Consider the following 15,283-nt stretch of genomic DNA (forward strand, 5'->3'; position numbering starts at 1 on the left):
TATTGGGGCTCTGGTGATTTGAAGCCTCTTCGGTTATTTGAAATTACAGCTTCAAGGGTGGCACTTTGGAGCAAGTTGGCACGTAATGGAAGATAACACTGTCAGCTCTGTTGCTCACGGTGTATTGGTAACAGGACATCTCTTCAAGGCTCAGGGGCCACACGGGTAAAAGTCAAGAGGGTAGAGGGCTCTCAGGGCCCCTGGTGTGTTACGTGATTCTTGTTTCTGAGGATGGGATCCTCATAACTGCTAGCGCAAGGTGGGGTGGAGGCTTCCAAGGGTAAGCCCTGCTGTTGGTATCCATAGTTGACATTTCCACAAGGGAAGTGGCGAAGCCTGAAGAGAGGCACTTCTTTAACACTTGCTGTTAGGGAAGATGGCTCTAATAGCAGGGAGGAGYCTGGTAGCCTGCCAGCCACAATGTTGGGCCCTACAGAACAGTTTCCTTCGTGCCCCAGGTTCTCCCTCTCAGACATCTCTTTTTCCATCAAAGAATTGTTTTTGCTGGCCTGCTTCTCTGCAAACCAGGAACCGTATGTCGGATTCCAGAGGTTGGTGGGCTTGTTTCTGGAGCCTCGGCCTTTGTGCAGCTCAGAAGGGGGATTGGACTGAGTGTAGGCCATGTTGATATGTCCCCCTACAGAGGCTGACTGCACCTTCGCAGGGACTGGTGGTTCCAAGGCTCCCACTTTCCCTAGAGGTTTTCCAGTAGTGATGGCTGATGGCATTGGGGGCGGAGACGGCAGAGCTTGCTTGTCATCCTTTTTGTCTTGGTGTGCGGAGACCAAGAGAGGGGGAATCCCTTCTGGATCTTCTGGGCACATTGCTACCTTCTCCTCCTCCTCAACTGATGGGCCATATTCCACTGGCAAAGCAGTGTTGATGACATCTGGATCCTGCAGAAGAAATTAATGATAATTTCTCAGTCTAATTTCTCAGTCTGCTACTACTCTGTATGCTCAGACTTAGTTATAAATGCAAGATAACTGCCAGCTGTCATTGTATGATCACAGCACGTCTTTCCCATCACAGGGCACACATTTCATGTGCAGGAGATGCTGGCAAAATGCAGTTAGCTGACATGCAATGGGACGCCCTTAATGTTGAACTCTCTTAAAAAAAAAAATTCAAAACGCCAAACACAAGCACAAAACCCACCACAGAACAGCAGAGATTACAAGAATAATGATTTTTTTTTTTTTTATGTCCAGCTGAATTTCCTGTGGGAATGTTGTTTTGGAATTGTTATCATCTCGAACTTCATAACATTCTCAAATACTGAGGCAGTTACAGCCATGAAAATACACAGAACAAGGGAGAAATGGGAATGTAGACAGGAGGCAATACTGTCAAGAGTAGACCCCTAGAAGCCTGAGCCCATAGAGACCGGGGTCTTGAGCTATTTAAGCAGTTTTGAAAATTAAACTGAGAGAAATGTGGTGATCTGGACAACCTTTAACTACTGGTAGATGCCACAGATGATAACAGAAAACAATATCTCACACCCAAGGATCGAAACGCACATGAAAAAGACCAAGCCTTAACAGAGATGTAGACCAGTAATGCCCCCAATTACTTACAGATGGGAAAGCGAGCTGACTGAGGAAAATAACTACATGGGGCTACACAAGAAACATGTGCTGAACCAGGCAGCAGAACAACATTTTCCAAACTACCTCATTCTTTACAAGCTAAAAACAGCTATAAAAATCAGATCTAAGCCTAGAAAGCCAGCCACATCCTCTTCCTGCTAGCCTTGTAATCCCCACTCCTTGGCACTTCTCTCTGCAGCTGCTTCTCCAGAGCAGCAGACTCAGAAAATTCCCCACAGCTGCAGAGGCCACCTGGAAAAGGTGTTCTGAGTCAGAACCATTTCTGCTCAGTGCTCACCACGTCCCCAGGGTTACAGGGAGACAGAGTGGCTGATGTGAAGCACAAGTGCATATGGATGCTGGTGTGTCTGGGGTCTTCAGCTTGCTAGAAATACTTGTCTTTATAAGCAGAAGCAGAGCCACAGATTTGCCATTCCTCTGTACAGCTGGGTAAGCATGTGTTCTTTTGCTTTTAGGCAGTGAAAGTCAGTAGGATCAACAAACCGATGTGGTAAATGTCCCATCAGCTGGTCCCAGCCAAATGCCAGTCTCTCTGAACTGCAATAATGCAGCGCTGCTTTCTCCTCATTTTACATTCTGGCTCACCTACACTGATCCTTTCCACCCCTCTCAAGGCAAATGAATAAAACCTGATACCTGAGTGCAGTACTCAATTCTCTCCAGGATTATCGCAAAGTTTGGCCTGTCTTCAGACTGGTGCTGCCAACACTGGGTCATAATGCGGTAACTGAAAGAGCAAAACAAGAGAAACTCATAAATGGCAGATCCATTGGGTACGTAACAGCTAGTCACTGCAAACTGGAAACCGTGAGGACACGTTCTAACAAATAAGGGTGCTCAGCATTCCTGACTTAGACAACTAATGCATAGGTAACGCTTAATATGTGATCACCAGAGGGGTAAAATCTATGGCACATCAGAGAGATAACCTGCCCACCTGAGCATTCTCAGAGAACTCACTAGAGGTAGCTTGCAGTTTCACATTTCACCTGACACACAGAAATATTGCACAATCTTCAACCAAACAAAAGTGGCCCTCTAAAGCAGGTATCACTGCCAGTAGAGAAGCCACTGGCAAGTTCAGAAAGGTAGGTCAGCCAAGATACGACCAATCTCAAAAGTTATTAACATCTGACTAGAGAACAGTATTCAAAACAGATGCTCATTTGCATTAATATATCAAAGTATCAAAGTTGCAATTTCATACACAGGGCCAGGGCAGTTTTTAGGTGGATCCATTCTTCCTCCATTGGTTACGAACTCCAGAACCTCCTGGTTACTTTTGCTAGGGTAGGGCATATATCCCAAAGAGAATATCTCCCACAGCAATACACCAAAGGACCTGAATACAGAAGAGAAGAAAAACAAAATTAAGGATACAGAAATCATGATCATCATCATCATTTAGGGAATATGCCCTTAGAGGTTATGTTGTCAGTATTGCTTTTTGCAGTCTGTACTCAGTCATCTGGTGGGCTTCACTGTTTTGGGACCGAGATGTGAACAAGCTGAATAATTCTAGAGGTGGACTCTGAATCATTTCATCAATGATACCAATTGACTGTTACATGAGTTAAATCTATGATACAGGTAGGTAAACCTGACTGCTCTGCCCTTGTACTCAGCCCTGTTCCACTAGATACAAGAAGTGCGAAGCAGACTATGTTCTTCTGAGGCATCAGCCACTGCTGGAGGCTGGACTGAGGGGAACAGTGGCCTGAACACCTGTGACAAACTTTTCCTCCTGAATAAGCAGATATGCTTGAAATAATGTTAGTAAATCCTCACTGCTGACTCTGAGCCTCCTTCCTGTATCTCAGAGAGTATGATAAAACATTCCCTAGCCACAGTCTTGGCTCGTGCAGTGTGGCAGGCAGCGCCCTCGGATAATGGCTGAGATAGGGCCCTTTCCAAAGCGTTCATTTGGCTGGATGCTTAGAAATCACGATTTTGTTGATTAAAACTTCAGCAGAGCTACGAGCAACAGCAGGCAACTCATCCCCTTGGTGCTGATGGACAAGCAGCAGCTCAGCTCTCTCAGAGAGCCTGACTCAATCCCTTGGACTCACTCAGGAACTGCATCCTGCCCATGCAGCTCCCTTTCCCTCTGCACACCTCCTGAGGTTGTGGCCATGCTTTTCTGCTCATTTCCTCCTACATCGCAGTCACTTCGGCTCCTGCACCATGGCTTCCCCTCAGCACCACAGCAAAGTAGGTGGGGCCAGGCTGCGATACAAACAGTACAAACAACGGCAACAGAGATGTGCTTCTTGGCTTTGAGCCCTCACTGCTTCCAGTCCACAAGCTCACACAATTTTCTTCTCCCCTCCTCTGTCCACCGGAAACTCAAAGCTTACAGAATTTACAGTGCTGCTGCAGACCAAGAGAGAGATGAAAGCCACGATGTATTATACCCTTTCCCCCAACAGCAAGCATGGATGGATCCTGCCTGCAGTTTCCTGTTAACGCTCTGCTGCTTTCACTAGTGTGGAACGGGTACTCTCCTCCCAGGACTAAACAAGACAGCACCCCCGTCTGCCTCAGCCTCCCTTCTCTGCCTGCTCACTTCCCCAACAGCACCTGCCTTAGCACAGGGCTGATCTTACATTTCCCTTGTCTCTTCCAAGATTATTGGCTCTAAAAGACCTTACTTTTCTTTCTAGTAAGGGAGAAATGAACACGAACACATTGTTTTTCAAAACATTCACACTTTTCAAAAAAGGTGAAAATATACAAACGGAGAGAGAGAGAGAGGGAGAAAGAGAGAGGGAAAAAGAAAAGAAGCGCACCATGTGTCTGTTTTTGATGTAAATATCCCCTCCATGAAAGCCTCAGGAGGCATCCATTTGACAGGCAACATTGCACACCCACCCTTCCGATAATAGCTGGCTCTGCAGAGAACAAACAAAATGAAGAATCAGCCAAGAATTCAGAAAATGTGATTAACCAGTGTTTTTATAATTAAAAACTAAAATAAAAGAATAAAATAAAATTAAAAACTAAAGTTATCAGCCTGAGGAGGGGCTATTTTAGGCAAAACTGTGGCAGAGAAAATGCTGAAGAGGCCTATTTCTTCTCATAATAGTGGAAATTGGAGGACCACCAGCAGAAACTGGCAGACCATGCAAGGATGCTCTGTAATCCCATCCACTTAAGGCCCGATCCAGTAAACTTAGGTTATCATATGTGCATACCCCCAGTGAATTTCTCACACAATAAGATGTTGCTGGCAAAGCCCTCCTCTCCCAAAAGTGCTTTACAGCTACAGCAAGATCTCCACCCCATCTCACAAGTGGTCACATTAAGCATCCCCACCAAAAATAAACACAGCCTGTCCCAAACGTACTAATCTGAAGTACTGCAAGTGAAATCCAAAACCCTTAGCAAAAGCCAGGGACGGGATAAGGAGGAGACTTGGCCTTATATCCAGGGACAGGAGATCCCATGCTCCTGAGGCAGTAAGTACATCCATCTCTTTGTCATTTTCATTTAAAATAAAACCTACAAACCCCAAACCCTATGCTGCAGGAGGCTATTCATGCAAGCAGGTACCACTGTTCATGACTACACAGTCTGAGTATCCAAAGGGTTTTCCTGCACACAAAAACATGTGCAAACTTCAAAGGTGCTTTTGAAAACTCAGCACCAAAGCATTCATTTTGGCAGCGAGTTCTACTGATTGTGTGACAGGTGCTACTTTGTCCAATCTGACAGCGGGGCAGAACAGCAGCTCTTTGTGAGGGAAAGGGAAGGGAGAGGAAAAAAAACCCAGTTAACATGCACTTCTGTTTTGAAGGTAGCACTCCATTTGCATCACTTCAGGCTAGGATACTGTCAGATCTCAAACTAAGCAGGGCAAGGCTTGGCTTAGTAATTGCACAAGAGATCCCCAAGCAGGGAAAAAGAAAGTCATGACACCGGACTAAACAGTTTGGGTGATTCAGTACAAGGCATTTCTTCTTCTGAGTCAGAGGTAAATCAATTGCTCAGCACAGCAGGACAGAGTGCTGCACTTCTGGAGGTGCTAGGTGGAAGATGAGATATCAAACTGCAGCCCTGACTGCTTGTGGTCATTAAAGATTTCCTGGCACTTGCAAGAGCAGAGTAGTTAACCCTGTGTCCTGGCTGAATTCCAGTTCGTGTGATTACATTTTCCTGACCTTCTTCTGCACCTTCCTCCTTTATCTGCAGTAAATTGAGGAGATTTACTGATGATACCAAACCAAAGGGGCAGGGCTAGTATCAAGGAGGAAGATTAAATTCAGAATGATTTTGGGCCACAAAGCAGAAGGGCACATCAGTGCCAACAGTATGGAGAAAGTAAAGGCAAGAAACTGTTCTTACAGTACACGAGGAAGGAGAAATGCTGTCTGTGGCTATCAGACTTCATTACTTAGAAGAAAGTGCTCAGGAAGTGGGGAGAGTCTTCAGAGCACAGTTGAACTACAAGTGAAAGCCAACACCAATACAACACTAGCAGGAATTCATCAGGGTAGGATCACTCCAGTTTCATGCCTTGCTAAGGATAAACAGAGGAGCACATGAGCATGCTCTCCTAAGCAAACACTGCTCCTCTCTCATTTTGGTGAGCTTCCACTTGCTGATACCCTGGACTTAGCCCTGCTACCTGTATATATCTCGGGCCATTCCAAAGTCTCCAATCTTAGCCACTCTCCCAGGCCCTCGACAGGTAAGGAGGCAATTCCTGGCAGCAATATCCCTACAAGGAAAGGGAAGAAAAACAACAGAAAGAGAAGAATCACTTAATCATTCAACAATTTTGCAAACCAAAAGAAAGCAAAGAACAATATCTGATTTCCTGAGGTGCAGACACAACACCCATAAAAGTCAGTGTTTACAGAAAAATAGTGACGTCCCAAATTCCAACCTACTCCAATTTTAGGAGCAGTCCTGCTATTAAGACATTTCCTCTTTAAACTTCATTTAACATCTTTCAGCTGAATGGATGGGTCTCCTGTGAACTTCCCTTCACCACAGGAACTATTAAGTCTCAAGGGAATTAGCAGCAGAGGGTTTGATTTCAGCAAAATGAAGCTGTCTTGATCAATGCAGACATTGCTCTGAAGACAGGTAAGGGCCTGAATCTGTGCATGCAGATAAAGCTCTCTTTCCATCTCTTCTGAGCTAAAGTAAACCTTGAGATCTGAGTAACATGGTGGCACATCTTGTATATTAGTTTTACTGTTAACTACAGTTTGGCTACAACAGTGTCACAGCACCTTGCAAAGCTGCACACTAGTACCGTGCTCTTCTGATGTAGGCAGGGTGGCCATGACTATTCAACATGAACAAGAGCAGCACAGGAGCAGAGGGAGCCAAAGAACAACCACCGGCATCTTGTGCTTTTATTACCACTGCCTCTGTCGTTATTGCTGACTTTACAGTAGGAAGGCATACAAATGTGGCTGCTCCTAACCATGCTGAATGCTATGACAATCATTCATGATTCTCTAAAGTAGGGTTGCCAAAGATCATGGGAAGATACTGGAAAACTGTGACACATGGAAATATATCTGGATTATTTTTACCATCTATTTGAGCTGTAATGCTTCTTTTAGTGTATTCTCAAGGGAGAGGTAGGCAGCCAGATTATTCCTCATCTCAGCAACCTCAATGGGTCCAGAACTGCACAGGTAAGTTTATTCTGCTTTGAAGCCAGTAGGGTGCACTCCCTTCCAGTGTGGCTTTTTTGGGAAGAATGCACTAGAGGTAGTAGAGGTTCCAGCTGGTAGAAACACAAGCACTGACGCAGGGAGTTTTTATCACTCAAAAAACTTTCTGTGTTTTGGGCTTTCTCTGCCCTGTGCAGACTTTCTGTTTTTCTGCCATTTTCTCCAGGGTCTTTGCATGGTTCTGTTCAAAGTTACAGACAAAATTTTGGACATTTCTCAAACAGCCTATTCTGTGGGAGCAGAAAACAATAGTCACGAAGTGTAGTACTTCTTGCTATGTTTCTGTAGCAGTTGTCTAAGAGCAAGAAGAGAAGAGTTCCAGAATGAGCAGAAGGGCAACAAGTAAAATTCTTGAGGAGAAGATGAAGATCTTTAAGGACTTCTGTCAGGAGATCATGTTTCCATTTGCATATTAGCTAAATAGGCTGCATGAGTGCATGAGACAGAGGTTAGGATATTTGATAAAAACTACAAACCTCTGCCACATGGTCTACAGGAGTCTTTTATGTTAATTGTTATTATTCAGGTTTTATCTACCTTGTTTAAAGGTTTCCAGTCACTAGAGTGCAGCAGGACATAAAAAAATTACATAGGGCATTATGCTCCTCTACTGGCTCATACACAACACATGCCCATGCTGGCACAGGTGTGTTCACCTACCTGTGAATGAAGTGGTTCTCCTCCAAGTACTGACAACCACAAGCAATGTCATGAGCCACGTGCAGCAAGTCCAGCATGCAAAGGGAAGAAGGCTGGTTCTACCAAAAGACAAGAGATAGACTTGGATTAAAAGCAAGAACACAGCAAGATTCATCCCTTGTACAGCACTGGGAAGTCTCCAACAAAGGATGTAGCTCAGATGTTAATACACCACAGGATGCATACACTCATTACAGACATGCGCAAAAGACAGCATTCATATCCAAGAACTATTAAAAGGATGTGGAGGCACCTTGTCATACAAATCCCAATAACAGACTCAGAAAGCTGGATCAGACATCCAAGTCCTGCAGGCCATTTCCCATCTCAATCAGGATTCTCCTTTAAAGGTTTCCCACTGTTATTGAAAGATGCAAATGGATTTCCCTCAGTTCTCCTTGGAGACAGTTCTGCAGTTTCAGCATGATAAAAATTTTTGTGGAGATACATAGCCTGAATTGGTCCTCAGTCAGTTTCTTTCTATTATTTCTAGCTCTTCTCTCTCTAAAGTCACCCTGAACAATGAGAATGATGTTTTGTGGCATGAGTCACGTTTGCTCTTTCCCTCCTCCGATCCATGTAGCTTTTATCTTGCCCCTTAGAGCATTGACATGTATTTGCTTAGCCAATGGCTATAGAAGATTAAGACTGCTAGCTCCTTGTTCCTGCCTCTCTGATACAATCTCCAGCCCTTGCCAGCAGAAGTCAGATGCTTTAGTGAAAAGGCCAGGCTTAGAAACAGCTCATATCTGTGGGCCTTTGAAGCCAAACCATCAGATTCTGTCCTGAGGTGTGAATCAGTGATCCCTGCTGCTCGTCCTTGAGGGAAGAGAAGATCATTTCTGCCAGAGGGACCATGACAAACAACTGTATGGCATTTTTCCCACTGCAGCTATTCCCTAAGAAAATATTTCTCTGTGGTCTTAGTTATTTGACTAAACAATCCCATCCTGCCCTCCAGCTCTCTCCCATAATACCCATCATTCTGTCCAGTGACAGGCTCACCTGTGCCTCTCTGTTGTGATGAAACCTCTTTACAGAGTGATGTGATGCTGTGCTGGCTACCCCCCTGCTCTAAAACGCTGCTAACTGAGACTGCAGGCTCTGCAGCAGGCAGAGCCAAAACCTGAATATTGGGCATTGGCTAGCAAAATCAAAGCCCTAATGTCCTCTGAAGAAGTTAGGAAAAACCTGGCCTCAATATTTGACTAAAAAAAGAATTGAAAAATGCTATGTTTGTTCTCTGTGGGAACAAACCTTGTTTTTTCACTGTGGTGCCATAAAACAAAACAGGTTGTAACTGTGTACCACCTGCCTATTTTTTATTAGGCACGTGGTATACTTAATTGCTTATATCATAGAATCACAGAATCGGTAACGTTGGAAGGGACCCTGGAGATCATCTAGTCCAACCTCCCTGCTCAGGCAGGGTCACCTAGAGCATATTAGACAGGGTTGCATCCAGGCAGGTTTTGAATATCTCCAGAGAAGGAGCAACAAGGAACCCCCTTGCTGAAGCCCAGGCTTGAACCAGGGACCTTTACATCTTCAGTCTAATGCTCTCCCAGCTGAGCTACTTCAATATACTATATACTTAGTTGATTCTTTACACAAAAGACTGGACTGAGTGTGGCCCCCCCCCAAGACTTTCCTTTTTGTAGAGTAGTATTTCCTAAAAATATTAAACTCCTCCTCTCCTTTTTTTTTTTTTTTTCTTTTTGGAGGAGTCAAGAGGAGAAATATTTTTTTTATCTCTTTGAGTTAGAGTGGCTCACCAGCTACAACAAGAGAGATGCAGATGCTGTTCGTTCCCTTTTCAGCACACAACTAAAGGGAAATTAATACCTTAGTCTCTCCATTTCTGAGAAAGGCTCAGAAACCTGAAGTGAAAACTGAGTAACAAACCCAATTCTTTACTATGCAGCATTGACTCCAAACCTGCAGGCTGAAGCTGCAAGCTGATTTGACCAGCAGAGCTTTTTTCTTTCTTCTTTTTTTTCCCTCCTTCTACTTGTTTTTCCTCTCCCCCCCCCTCAGGTGAATTCCTTCCATCTTTTATTTGGTTAAATACAGCCCTGAAGCAGATGTGACTTCTCAGCCAAGGACAATTTAGCCAAGTAATTTCTTTGAAAAATTGAGGGTTTGGATTCATTTTGCAAGGGGAGCAGCCTTGAGACACCAAAGAATTCACTTCACAGCTGTTCACAGCTTCTGCTCCTCAGATGAACGGACAATGCCAGCTGGAAAGCATCAGTGTTTGGAGCAGTGGGCACACTGGAAACACTAGTATGACACTTCCCTGGGTGAGACTGAATCTGGCTAAGGGTGAATGAAATTGTGTGTATTGTTCAGTGTGATGACTGCAGAATTTAAAGGAGGGGAAACTACATTTTATCTTCCAATCTTGATTGCTTTTCTGTGTATGAGAAGGATCATTGCTGAACTTCCCAAAATGGAGAATTCTGCATTGCTTATAACAAGTGAGAGTCCAGTTCCAGGCATCTCTGAACCTGTCAATCTGGACTGCCCCTCTGCAGAAAAAGAGGGAGAGGTAATCCTGTCAAGAGATGTGAAACCTTATTACAAATGGAACAGAGAAACCCTTCAGTGTTATAAACCCTGAACCTCCAAAGTAGTTTGAATTTGAAGCTTATGGAGTGGGCCTGTTTTATGAGACAGATGCCTGGCTGGCATAAACTGACAATATCCCACAAAAGTCTGTGGTATTATGTCAGTGATGTTGGATGAATGTTTGGCCTACATATGTGGTAATTCTTGCTTAGAGTCCAGCATAATCACTACTTGTTGGTCAAATATTGCTTTCATTATTTACATGCAGAACACAAATGAACAATACGCAATAGGCTGTGCTGGCAGCACCTCAATGTTTCATGAAGTTGCATCCTACGTCCTAATGCCAATCTACTGTGGTAGCTCCAGTTTCCCACTGCACAGTGCCTAATAATGTCTTAAGTATCCCCTTCCGTCACTTAACTGTCTCCTCCTCTACCATTCCCCCTGTTCTCTACCATGGTTTTTAGCAGCTGAGCACGAGGCAACAGGCTGTATGCCTTGCTCCAAGTCACACATGCTCTCACTGGCCAGTTGCAGGCCAAATGATAAAACTGCTTCACTCAGTGGTTGCTCTAGAATGGTGCTTTCTCCTTTCCTCAGCCTTGTGAGATATTAATGCCTTTGACATCTCTATTTTGACTGAAGTTAGCAAATGAGTTTAAAGTTAGGGAGCAGGGAGAGACTCTGGGGGATGAATATAGAGAATGAACAGGTAAACCTTATCCCTGTTGGAACCAGGCTGAAAGCAGAAGTAGAGTGGGAAAGAAAAGACAGCGTGGAAAGCAGCTGGAGAATAAAAAAATGAGAAAAGCAAGAGAAAAACAAAAACAATAGTGCAAGGAAGAGGAAGTAACAGTACAGTACAGAACAGTAAACAGTAAACCATTATTACTGAATCAGTCAGCTAGGTGTTTTGTTTAATAGATTCCTGCTTATTGATGTCTTCTATTTTTTGTGCTCAGCTCCTTGTCTTTCTCTTCCTTTAATAGACCTGGCAAACTAGAAGTCAAGCTATCCCTACCCTCTGCCTGCCTTTCTTGAAACAGCAATAAGAGGAACAAAACAGCCCAGAAATCTTTAAGTGCAGAACAAGGAAAGATATAGACACAGGCCCAGGTACAAGGACTCTATGCACAGAGGGTAAACCCACTTCTGCACTTGCGTTCTTCTATGTTCCTTTTCATAGAGCACAATGCCCTGTGCGCATCTCATCTCTCCTCAATAAGGCTATCTTCAAGCTTCATAGTTTCTGAGCGAGCAGAGAAGCACATGCACCAGAGGCTGATTTCTCAGCACTCACAGCTGCCATTAGCTGTTAGAAGCTGCCCTTAAAGCCAGACAATGAATTATCCTGTTGCTCTCCCCAGGCAACCATCAAAGAGGATGGTAGCAGAAGTTGGGAAAGACAAGAGTAAGAGGGTGTTCGAAGTGGAGATGAAATGTGTGGATCTATGTCTGCACATAGTTAGGCTATTTGGGCTCATGCAACTGTTAAAAGGGGACTGAATCCAGGGATTTGAGTAAGTTACCGACTCTACATCACATTTGTACTTTATCTCTTCCAAAGTGTGACAGGCATGGGACAGAGCAAAAAACAGCAGCACCAGTCCCATGTCTCCTCTAGTCACAGGAGCAAGTTAAATGCTGGAAAGAGAGGAGGATCTTCAGGTTGCTGGGAGCAGCCCCTATGTATAGTAGTTCTGCGGCAGTCTCAGATAACTTCACACAGGTCAGGAAGAACAAGGAAGAAGAGAAAAGGAAGGAGAGACTGTGAAAGGAGAAAGAAAACAGTAAGGGAGCAATGTTTGATGTGCTTGGGGTGAATCTCTCTGACACTAGCTTTCCTGACAGCTATCAGAGAGGTTACACAGAGCTACCGCTAAGAGACAGAAATGAAAGCTCTGATACGCAAGGAAGAACTCATGAGTAGGGTAAGGGTAGAGAGAAAAAAACCTGCCAGATCAGAAGGCTCCAGTGACTGCATCCTATGAAGATAAGGGACTTTTCATCCACTAAAACAACTGGTTCATTTTACTACAAGGTCAAAATTCCTGCTGTTTAGGACTAATGCTCATGGTGCTTCCTCACAAGGCCCAGATCATTACTGAGCTGGCTTCTCCCTCTAATTTAATGAGCCAAAAGGATACTTTCACTGGGAAGTGATGGATGCCCTTACCCTACACCATCTGTTTGTTTCACCTGCCATTTTATGGCACAGACCACAGCCTGTCTTGGCAGTTTAGATCAAAGCACCTATCAGACAACGTACAATGGCTTGCTCTGTTTCTCCCTGCACCAAGTGACAGCATAGCCCACACTGCAAAAGAGGAATTTCCCCACTCATCTACCATCAGGTTTGGCCCATTTGTATGAGCTGACAAGAACATCTGCAAGCTACAGAAAGCCAATTTCTATAATAAAGACTGCCAGCTCAGATTTTAAGTATCTTATATTTCTGGATGCTTAGCCTTCTTCTCCAGGCAGCAGCCATTTTCTTGTATCCCATCCAAGACTGCAGTGCACCTGGGCAACACAAACCCTTTTTAGCTGGTCTGAAAACTAGACTGCAAAGAAAAAAATAGAGTCAATCTGTTTCCAGATGTCTCAATGAAGACTGTTATATATCTGTTAGTGCTAATTCCTGTCTTTTCTGTATTGATAAAAGTCATCATTTTACATCTTTCCAAAGAAAGGTAGAAACAAAGTATGAATGTGGGATCTGGCACTAAACTCCAACAGTATCTAGGGCTCATCCTGATCCAATAGCCCAGATGGATCTTTATTCTTTAGAAGTACTTACTCCTCTTGAAAGAGGCAATTAATTTCTCACACATTTCTAACTGACTGTCATTCCCTGCTGAAGCTGATTTTAGTGGGAAAATCTTCAAAATTCTGGACTAAAGATACTTATTATAAAGTTAACAGCTCCAGGCCTGATTCTCTTCTTGCCTATGTCAAACTTGCTTCTAACGGATAGATTTCCAAAGAAATGCACCTGATCATCAGTTTAAATAACAGCTTTATCATTACTAGTGCTACACTTTTATTTTTGTGCTTTTGTAAGGAAGGTAAGAGTTTAACATAGTTTAACATCTGTTTTATTTTTTGACTTGTTTCAACTTTCTTGAAAAAGGAGAAAATTAAAAAAACAAAGAGGAAGAGAAACATCCAGTGAGTTAGGGACCTTTTTCCATGCCTTTCTATCCTTGATCTCCTTTGTTGTACATTCTTGTGTTCATTTTTAAATGGACTGAAAAGAAATGAGGGATGCCAGGAGCTCTTTCACATCAGCTTTTTAACTACAGCTTTGCTTGAAGATTTTTTGGAACATGACAGGTTATTTTGTTCTTTTTCAAGATAGTATCTATCATGTTATTTAGCAAAGTCCAGGGATGAGGCTCTTCTGCATATCCCCAGCAATATATGTTTCCGTTATGTTTGCGACCTGCTCCAGACCAGTCTTCTAGCAATAGAAATTTCTGACTCTATAAAATGGAAGGACATAGTAGCTACATGGGTCAGCCCATTCATAGTTAGGCATTTGCCTTATAGCAACAGATTATTAGACAAAATTCAATTTGTAAAGAATTTACATTATTTAAGCAGATTAGCTTAATAAATGTCATACCTGAAAAACACAAATAGAAGTCACACGCTCTGTGGGAGGTCCCACTCATGTTCATACTGTTTTGCCTCTCTCCCTCTATTCTCCTTTGGATAGAATGGTAAGTGTCTTCCCCCTGTTCTCCTCCTACATTTCCTGAATGCATTGCTTTCCCCTCTTTTTCGCTACTGCAGCTCCTGATAGCTGTAGACTTATGTGTTATTTAATCTCCTCCTCTTACATAGCACCACTAGCCTTTCTCTGCCCAACCAGATGCATTCAAGTGGCCCCAAAATGGCAGTCTGGGAGCAGATATTCCAAACATCCAGTTGCTTAGCTATCCAGTGGAGACACTTGGCTTCCATATAGCAAAACGAAGCGAGACTAGGATCCCCTCAATTACAAGAACAAGGTTGCCATGAACAAAGTTTTCCCAATACTACTTTTTTGTACTTATGGATATATGTTAAGATTGGCTCATCCTAGAAAATGAATGGTGAGGAATGGTATTCATCATGGTCAACAGAGCAAGCTGCCAGAGGAATGTAGAAGCCTTTGCAAGTCTTGCAAAGAGCAACAGCTCCTCTTCTATTTTCTTACCGGTCTAGGCCGCGTCTCTCTCAGGAATGACTTCAGATCACCTCCGGCCATGAGCTCTAGCAGGATGAAACGGGGCAAAGCCTGCAAGCTCACCCCGATACAGCGCACAATATTCTGGTGGTTGAACTTGCTGGGGGGACAAGGAGACTTGGTCATGAAACAGCTTTGATCCAAAAAACACAACTACAGAAAAACGAAAATATTCTGCTGGGGTTGGGGGGAGAGGAAGAATGTTTTTTTCAGAGTAAGTAATGCAACTCAAAGGCAGGGTAACTGGACAAAGCCAAAACGTTTTCCTTCTACTTCGTTTCTGTCCTGTACAGTGCAGAAGTAAAGGGTGGGATGGAGGACCTTTTGGCTCCTTTTCTACACTCTTCTTCAGGCATCCTCTTTGGGCTAAAGCAAGGCTTGTGGGTCACAGGAAGCTGATAACAGAGAAGAGTCTGGATTATGTTTCTATTATATTTTCTCTTCACTCCAGTGAGAAGATTCCATTGCTT

At 43.7% G+C, this 15,283-nt stretch overlaps 1 protein-coding gene across 2 annotated transcripts in view; it reads right to left on the bottom strand.

Annotated features, from left to right (window-relative positions):
- Nucleotides 1-11: 11 nt before the first annotated feature.
- The window catches only part of ALK (ALK receptor tyrosine kinase), a 75,963-nt gene continuing 60,691 nt past the window's right edge, over nt 12-15,283 (bottom strand). For both annotated transcript variants that reach the window (XM_085307831.1, XM_085307832.1), the window contains 7 exons: nt 14,784-14,913; nt 7,967-8,064; nt 6,241-6,333; nt 4,403-4,504; nt 2,821-2,955; nt 2,250-2,340; nt 12-896 (listed from right to left, as the gene is read on the bottom strand). In XM_085307831.1, the coding sequence (XP_085163957.1) occupies nt 192-896; nt 2,250-2,340; nt 2,821-2,955; nt 4,403-4,504; nt 6,241-6,333; nt 7,967-8,064; nt 14,784-14,913 (1,354 nt within the window). In that variant the 3' untranslated portion in view covers nt 12-191. The remainder of the gene's footprint in view (nt 897-2,249; nt 2,341-2,820; nt 2,956-4,402; nt 4,505-6,240; nt 6,334-7,966; nt 8,065-14,783; nt 14,914-15,283) is intronic.

The sequence above is a fragment of the Rhea americana genome, unplaced genomic scaffold, assembly GCF_003343005.1.
Source record: "Rhea americana isolate MKP2758 unplaced genomic scaffold, rheAme1 scaffold_265, whole genome shotgun sequence".
In the NCBI taxonomy this organism is placed as follows: domain Eukaryota; kingdom Metazoa; phylum Chordata; class Aves; order Rheiformes; family Rheidae; genus Rhea; species Rhea americana.